The 9,033-nt window shown below is 37.4% G+C and overlaps 1 protein-coding gene across 1 annotated transcript; it reads left to right on the top strand.

Moving 5' to 3' along the window:
• The first annotated feature begins 2,444 nt into the window (after positions 1-2,444).
• On the top strand, positions 2,445-5,568 carry LOC117152887 (scavenger receptor cysteine-rich type 1 protein M130-like). The gene is made up of 4 exons (XM_033326094.1): positions 2,445-2,741; positions 4,266-4,574; positions 4,700-4,717; positions 5,564-5,568. The coding sequence occupies exons 1-4, from the start codon at positions 2,543-2,545 to the stop codon at positions 5,566-5,568; spliced, it is 531 nt and encodes a 176-aa protein (XP_033181985.1). The 5' UTR covers positions 2,445-2,542.
• Positions 5,569-9,033: the final 3,465 nt, after the last annotated feature.

Genomic DNA, 9,033 nt, shown 5'->3' with positions numbered 1-9,033 from the left:
GGTGTCAGATTATCTGGATCTGGATCTACTCAGTGTTCTGGAAGAGTTGAAATCTATCACAACAACATCTGGGGAACAGTCTGTGATGACAGCTGGGACTTAAATGATGCCATGGTGGTTTGCAGAGAGTTGAACTGTGGTGCAGCACTGGATGCTCCTCAGTCGGCTCAGTTTGGTGAAGGAACTGGACAAATCTGGCTTGATGATGTGGCCTGTTCAGGAAATGAAAGATCTCTAACTGAGTGTCAGCACAGAGGATTTGGGAACACACGACTGTGGACACTATAAGGATGCAGGTGTGATCTGCTCAGGTGAAAAAAATTTTGTATTATTACGACTCGACAGTTTGTTAATTTCACTCACAAATGCAACTAAAAGTCCAAATGTGAAAAATGATTTGGTTTAACTGGCGCAAGTGACTCAACCTATTGGCACTTGAAGAGAGGAGGGAGTGAGATTAGTGGAGCTGTAATATAGTGCAGGACGATCAATGAGTGCTAGTGACTGATTTCACTATTGTTCATTCTTTCAAATCTTCAGGCAGTGATTACTACCAGAACTGTTTTTGTTGAATATTTTATATTGAATTTAAGGAAGATATTGAGTCTGTGTTGTAGACTGTTGTAGAACAGCGTGATCCTAAACCCAGTCTAATCTAACAGTCCTACAATAAGTCCTCCTCCATTAAGGTGATAATGTTGTTTGATCAATGTGAAAGATGCTGCTGTCTGACTGTAATATGTTATACAGAGAGGTGTTTCTATGTCCTAGCTTCATTGATAGAAATGTGATCAAATGACTCCTGTCAGTATAAAGCAGCACATTCTAACTATATGAAAGACTGAAGCTCTACAATGAACACACAGTTTAATCATCATATATGAAACAGTTTCCACAAAACGTGAATATGTAACCTTCATGAAGAGAACATTTGTTAGACTGGATTTGAGTTAGCTATGTGTATCTCATAAACTGCTAAATGAGTGCATTTAATACTTTGAAAATACTGTAAGGGTTCAGACCACTACCAGAAACAAGAGGACAAAACAGGCTATGACTTGATTTTAAGAGGCGATGAAGAGAATGAGGAAGATCTGGAGCTGAAGGGATGTAATAGACTGGAAACAGGTGAACACAGCATTGTGAATAGTGGAGCCAAAACCTGGTAGATGGCAAAGAGGGTAATGGTAATGGAGAGAGATGAGGATTGCCGAGTGAATGAAATCCTGAGAGAAGAGGGCGACTGGGTTTGCCAAGTTGGCTTGAGAGGTGAGCAGCAGCTGAGGCAGGTTCTGTGAGAAGCAAATACCGAGTGAGGAAACCAGAGGCAGACAGAGAGTGAAGTCCAGAAATCCAAAAACAACTTGATCAACAAAAAAACACAGGATCCAGAGAGGAAGTCAAAGACAGAAAAAAACAAAACTAAAAATCCACAATCCAAAAGAGTAATTCACAGAGACAGAAAACAGGTCAAATCATAGAATAGAATAAAATTCTTTGATCACTGATTCTCAGATAAGATCGAACTGAACGGACCTCATCTGAGAATCAGTGGTCAGAGGTTTTAATTCCATTCAATATTATTTGTACTGTGCCACATCACAACAGTAGTCATCTGAAGGCAGTTTACAGTGTTTAAGGTTTAAGATCTTACACAATAATGTGAATCCAATCCCACTTGAGCAGCACTAGACAACAGTGGAGAGGAAAAACTCCCTTTAGAGGAAGAAACCTCCAGCAGAACCTGGCTCAGGTTGAGCGGCCATCTGCCTCAGCTGGTAGGGTGAGTGAAAGGGGAGAGAGAAAAGAACAGCAGTCAACAAAAAACAACAACAAGCAGCAAATCGGTCCAAAAGGATCAGTCCAGGTTGGTAACAGGTTGACAGAAGAAACCAACATACAAACACTGGAAGGTCACTTCAGGAATGAATGCAGACGATCTGGTGGAGAACAAAGGGGCTGCAGACCTGATTATATGTGAGAGGGAGAGAACAGGTGAAACTGATCAGGTAATCAGAGACAGAGACAGAGAGGACAACTAGTCAATATATGATCAAAACAGGAAGTGAAGGCTGAAGACTGTGACACATACAGTAAAGTAATTATCAAATATTGTTGATGATACTCTGGAAATATTTTATTGTATTTTAAATATAAGTGAAATTTAATTAAGTTTAGATTTGATTATTTCTTAAACAATATTAAAAACTGTATTGATTTTATGAAATGGCTGTTTTAACTATTTAAAATTCAGTTTACTGTTTATTTTAATAATTTATATACGATAATAGGATTTTATGTGTCTAATTTGTTAACATACATGTTTGTCCCTTTTTTTAAATATAGATAAACATATTCCAAATTTCTTGCTGTCATGATTTTTTGACAAACAAAAAAGAAAATTTCATTTCTATCATCTGTTCTGTTCCTAGTTGTCAGATTATCTGGATCTGGATCTACTCAGTGCTCTGGAAGAGTTGAAATCTATCACAACAACATCTGGGGAACAGTCTGTGATGACAGCTGGGACTTAAATGATGCCATGGTGGTTTGCAGAGAGTTGAACTGTGGTGCAGCACTGGATGCTCCTCAGTCGGCCCAGTTTGGTCCAGGATCTGGACAAATCTGGCTTGATGATGTGGACTGTTCACGAAATGAAAGATCTCTAACTGAGTGTCAGCACAATGGATTTGGGAACCACAACTGTAGACACAGTGAGGATGCAGGTGTGATCTGCTCAGGTGAGAAAATCTTTGTGTTATCAGGACTCGACAGTTTGTTAATTTCACTCACAAATGCAACTAAAAGTCCAAACGTGCAAATGTGAAAAATGATGTGGTTGAACTGGGGCAAGTGACTCAACCTATTGGCACTTGAAGAGAGGAGGGAGTGAGATTAGTGGAGCTGTAATATAGTGCAGGACGATCAATGAGTGCTAGTGACTGATTTCACTATTGTTCATTCTTTCAAATCTTCAGGCAGTGATTACTACCAGCACTGTTTTTGGTGAATATTTTATATTGAATTTAAGGAAGATATTGAGTCTGTGTTGTAGACTGTTGTAGAACAGTGTGATCCTAAACCCAGTCTAATCTCACAGTCCTACAATAAGTCCTCTTCCATTAAGGTGATAATGTTGTTTGATGAAACCAGAGGCAGACAGGGAGTGACGTTCAGAAATCCAAAACAACTTCAGCAACAGAAAACACAGGATCCAGAGAGGAAGTCAAAGAAAGAAAAAACAAAGCTAAAAATCCACAATCCAAAAGAGGAATTCACAGATACATTAAACTGATTAAAAAATCCTGTGACAATTAATTCTCAGATCAGGTCAAACTTAACTGACCTGGTGTGAGAATCAGTGGTCAGAGGATTAAATTAAATTCAATTTTATTTCATTTGTATTGTGTCAAATCACAACAGACGTCATCTCAAGGCACATTAGTGTTTAAGGTTTAAGACCTTACAACGTAATATGACCTCAATCTCACTTGAGCAGCACTAGGCAACAGTGAAGAGGAAAAACTCCCTTTAGAGAAAGAAACCTCCAGCAGAACCAGGCTCAGGGTGGGTGGCCATCTGCCTCGACCGGTTGAGGTGAGTGAAAGGGGAGAGAGAAAGGAACAGCAGGCAATTAGAAAAACATCAAGCAGTAAATCAGTCCAAAAGGATAAGTCCAGGTTGGTCACAGGTTGAAGGAAGAAACCACAATACAAACACTGGAAGGTCACTTCAGGAATGAAAGCAGACGATCTGGTGGAAAACAAAGGGGCTGTAGACCTGATTATATGTGAGAGGGAGAGAACAGGTGAAACTGATCAGGTAATCAGAGACAGAGGCAGAGACAGAGAGGACAACTAGTCAATATATGATCAAAACAGGAAGTGAAAACTGAAGACTGTGACACATACAGTAAAGTAATTTCATCAAATATTTTTATTGGTGCTCTCGAAGAATTTTGTTGTATTTTAAATTTAAGTGAAATTTAATCTAGTTCAGATTTAATTCTGTTTAAAACAATAATATAAAAAAATTTAATAATTTTATGAAATAGCTGTTTTAACCATTTAATATTCAGTTTACTGTTTAGTTATTTTAATAGTTTATCCATAATAATAAGATTTTATGTGTCTTATGTGTTAATGAACATGTTTGCACCTTTTTTTAATTATAGGTAAACATATTCAAAAATTCTTGCTGTCATTATCTTTTAACAAACAAAAAACAATATTTAATTTCCATCATCTGTTCTGTTCTATTCTTAGGTGTCAGATTATCTGGATCTGGATCCACTCAGTGCTCTGGAAGAGTTGAAATCTATCACAACAGCACCTGGGGAACAGTCTGTTATGACTACTGGGACGTTAATGATGCCATGGTGGTTTGCAGAGAGTTGAACTGTGGTGCAGCACTGATTGTTACTCAGTCGGCCAACTTTGGTGGAGGAACTGGACAAATCTGGCCTGTTGATGTGAACTGTTCAGGAAATGAAAGTTCTCTAACTGAGTGTCAGCACAGAGGATTTGGGAACCACACCTGTAGACACGGTGCGGATGTAGGTGTGATCTGTTCAGGTGAGAAAATTTTTGTATTATCAGGACTCGACAGTTTGGTAATTTCACTCAAATGCAACTAAAAGTCTAAATGTGAAAATGTAAAGAAAGCTTTTTCACATGAATCGTTGTGGGTGTGTGCTCAGGTGGCGGCATTAAGGCTGGTGAGACTAACAGACTGACCAAATTTATGAAGCTGTATTTGAACTGGATGAAATTGCTCTTGTTTATTTTTTTATTTTCAAGACAGAGCCCAAAAAAAGTGCATCAGTCAGGCAGCATGCACAATTCATTTGCAGTCTGAATGCAAGTTGAATGCTGAGTGGTGTAGTTCAGCTCTCTGCTCTGACTGCAACTGGGACTGCTGCATGAGGCTACAGTGAGACTGACCGCTTTAGTGCTTTTGGATGGGGAAACGGGGTCTTAGCAGCACCTGCTGCTCATTGAGGACAGTAAATGCAGAGCAATATTGCTTTCACGTCAGGATGTACAACACACCATTTGTCACTAGTCGCTTTTATAAAAAAGTCAACAGCTGAGCTGCACTCGTTTTATAATAGTGTCAGAAAAACATGCACCAGAGAGTCATATGTGTTCAATAATGACCAAAAAGTGGAGTTTGCTAAATATCTTTCTTCTTTAATATTCCTATTTATCTTTGTTAATGTGTTATACACATAGTACCTATTCTATTTTGTTGTGCCTTTTAGTTTCTTCTGTTCTTCTCCTTGTGTTGCTGTAGCAAGTGAAGTTTCCTCTACGGCATCATTAAAGTCATCATATTAAACAGTTCAGCCCTCTATTCTCAAAGCTCTCTCAGAATTGCCTTTGGGTGCAGCAGAGAGCTGTTTCAAATGAAAAAGCTCTCAATTCTCATGTAACACAGTTACAAGTCAGTTAGTGTTGATTAGTCAACTGAAATTGATAGTTGCTTGATGGTTGATCAAGTTGCCAATGTTGTTTCAGCTGTCAATGAGTTGACATAAGACCTTTTTTGTTTCTGTCCTCAGTTTGAAACACAGAAAAATGTTGGGTGGATAGGTTTTTCTATTCTCTAGAGTAAGGTTAGAAATCAAACTACAGCACTGGCACAACATAAAAATATCACAATGACACTGAAGAGTGGCTTCAATGATGAAATCTGGCAAAAATAATAAAGCTGCAGGGAGAGGAAGAGACAGAGAGCAACAGTTTACTCATATGTGGTCACAGAAGTCAGACTGAAGACCATGATATTTGTTCCATTGTCCTGTTCTGTAGTCAGTCAGCAAACTCTCTGTTCTTCCCTTATAACAGCTGAGATAGATAAAAAAAAAGAAGCTGAACAGAAGGACAGTTTTAATAGAAAGACTGATCTTGAAAGCAAACTGATGTAAATTAAGTACAGGTTATTCTGAAACAGGAAGTGGAAGACTTTGTTTTCATTTGATCATGCTGCATCAGAGATAGTGACTATTAGCTGAGAAATGTGTGTGAATGTGAAATATGTGTTTTTTTTTGTGGTGTGAGCTTGTGATGTATTAATATAGTATCAAGTAATAAAAAGTACCTCTTCCTCTACTATAGAAGTGACAACTGCTCACTCTAGAGTAGCAGTACACAACATCTGCTAACAGTCAGATATACAGTACCTTGAAGGATTCACTGTACAACTCTTTTTCATTCTAGTGCCTTGGGTATCAAGTCTAGGCTCAGCAGTTGCTAACATCCTGCTGCTGCTACCAGCTTTGTTGGTCCTGTGTCTGATCTGCAGGAAGAGAAGGAGACGACAAACCACGCAGCCTGAAACCCTCAACTTAAGTCAATGTTCGTGCTCACAAGGACACAGTGTTTTTCTATTTTCATCAAAGTCTTGTTTGTATTCATATTTTGTTGTGATGCTTGTGTTTCAGTAAATGTTGGAGATGATGAAGATGATCAATAATGTGAATGTTAATAAAGTGGAAACCAAAAAGAAACAGAGGAACCAAGCAGAGTGAAAGAAGAGGAAGATGATCATTGATCCAGCTGAAAATGAATCACCCATGAGATCTCCAGGAGGATTTTATAGAGAATGTGAAGACCCCATTGTGGATCAGAAAGATACATTCTACGAGCGAGATGTGTCCACAGGCAGCCACATGTGGATCACTGGTGTACAGTATTCATTACATGATATTCATTTTTATATTCAAAGGCAAACAACTTCTAGCTTTTCTGAAGTAGTTTAGTTTTGTCCTGTTACTGTTGCAGACGAGTGTAGTAATAATAATAAATATTTTCTTCTTTTCCTGGAGTGCCTAGACTAAAAGGAACCAGTGAACGACTGGAATCAGTTCTGTCTCAGTTTGTCTTCACTTTTGTTTAGGACTTAGCTTCATGTGTTGTATTAATAATATTATGTTGAATCAAAATATCAAAAGCAAAGTTTTTATTTCTTAAATGTTTTTGTTTACTTAGGTAAATTGCAATTTATTTTACAAGTTAGTTGTGGTTTCTTTTTTCATGTACAACAGATCTGTAACTTTCTCAGTAGGATTCAATATTATAAGAACCTTTCTCTCCCGTCTAGTGTTACTTCCATTTCCATCTTTTAGGTGAAGTCTATAATGACAAAGACATTCACACACACTCTGTACAGTGTTATTTATAGTTACAGAAATGAAGGCAACCTGGGAAAAGATAAACAATGCCTCTTGTAACCCAATCACTGCCATATTCATTTAAATTAACTTGACAGGAGCAAATTAATTAACCTCAAACTGCTTCTTGTGGTCAAATGTAATGATCCTCTTTATCTAATTTACCTTCTATTACCCTACCTTTAATTTGATTAATCTGTTTTTATTTTAATTTGTTTTTGTCATTACCTGATCATCTGTTTATTATATTTTACATTGCAAACACAAATAAAATGTTGTTCAAAATATCATTCAGTTCTGACTGTAGTGGTTGGTGTGAATGAACAATGTTTCAGACATAAGAAAATATCATCCACCCTCTTCTATCAAACTGAACTCATCATTGGACATGATTAGACTGAAAATATTTCAAGACTTTTTATTCAGGCCACTAGAGCTCAGAGAGAAGCTCCTCTGGAAGTCTGGTGATGAACGTAAGTTCCTGCTCTCATTAGAGACAGGTTTACTGAGTGAAACAGTGAAATTTCAACAACAAAAGGGCTGTGATAGTTGCTAAAGGCTCTGACCCAGAGACTATCAAGCTAATTGAGGGCCTCAGGGCTGATGTTCTCGAAGTAAAAAAAAAAAAAAGTTTGGCCTAACTACAGCAAACTCAGTGGTGACACACCTACCTGTTGTGTGCCCTCACGACGCCAACCTGAGCTCACTTAGCTGCCAATGAGACCACCCATCACTTACCATGTGATGGGTAGATAGAAATAGAGTTTTATTTGAACTACGACATATGCTCTGAAAAGATACTGCTTGTCCCCATGTTAGTGGCAAGTGACTCCAGTGTAGCTAAACAACCTATTTTGGATTCAGTGTGATTGAGGAGGTGATGGGCAGGTCGAGAAAGTGGAGCAGAATATTCTCAGTTCTAGCAAAGACAGCCAAAAATCAATGTTAAATTTATTACAGACACTAGATCCAAGTCACAGTTTTGGGACAGTACAGACAGGAAAGAGAGTAATACACCTGGCTGCTGAACAAATAAACACTACATATGTCCGAGCACAGATTGTAGTTTGTTTCTGATGAACCATCACAGCTTCCTGAGGGTCTGGTCATCCAAGAAGTCTAGTCTAGACACTGTCAGGACAGGTAGGTCAGTATACATGCCAGTCTTGAATTAAGGTTTTGCTGTGACTAGAGGAAACAGATGGAGCCGTCTGCACTGTCAACTATTGTTTTCTACTAATAATCCTATGATGCATTTATTGGCATGTTTTGTATGTTGTGAAGATGCTGTTTTTATTGCAATGCACAATTATAATCTTATTTTTTTCTTTTAATGAGTTAACTAATAGTATGTTTAATGAAATAATTCTTTAGAATACCCAATGGTTTCCTGTTCCTTAAGTTAGAAAAACCTTGTGTGTGATTTCTTCATAGATAAATTAGGACCAAATAGTATCAACTGGAAGTTTGACCAGATGTATGTGTTGTTAGATTTTATTTAGAAAAGGAACTGTAACAAATTTAAGAGCAAAACAAACATTTTGCATTTATTTTATGATGGTGTGTTTATGGTTTAATTTTTAAATGGCTCAAATAATTGTCATAAAATGGATTCAAAGGATAATGACAGTCATCATGTGAGTTTGTTGATTAAACTATAAATGTAAGACAATCATTCAATAGAAATACATTTAATTATTGATCTGTCAGATATTTAGATTGTCAGGGCTGAAACATCTGTAGAGATATTATTTTAGTCATATGAATGAAAAATGTCACTTAATTGTCTGGTTTGAGACTAAAATCAGTTTCTCTGATAAGTAATATTTATTCTGGAAAATAATTAATCTTCATAGTGA

Source organism: Anabas testudineus, chromosome 8 (genome assembly GCF_900324465.2).
Source record: "Anabas testudineus chromosome 8, fAnaTes1.2, whole genome shotgun sequence".
NCBI lineage: Eukaryota > Metazoa > Chordata > Actinopteri > Anabantiformes > Anabantidae > Anabas > Anabas testudineus.
This window is presented reverse-complemented; position numbering and strand designations above follow the sequence as displayed.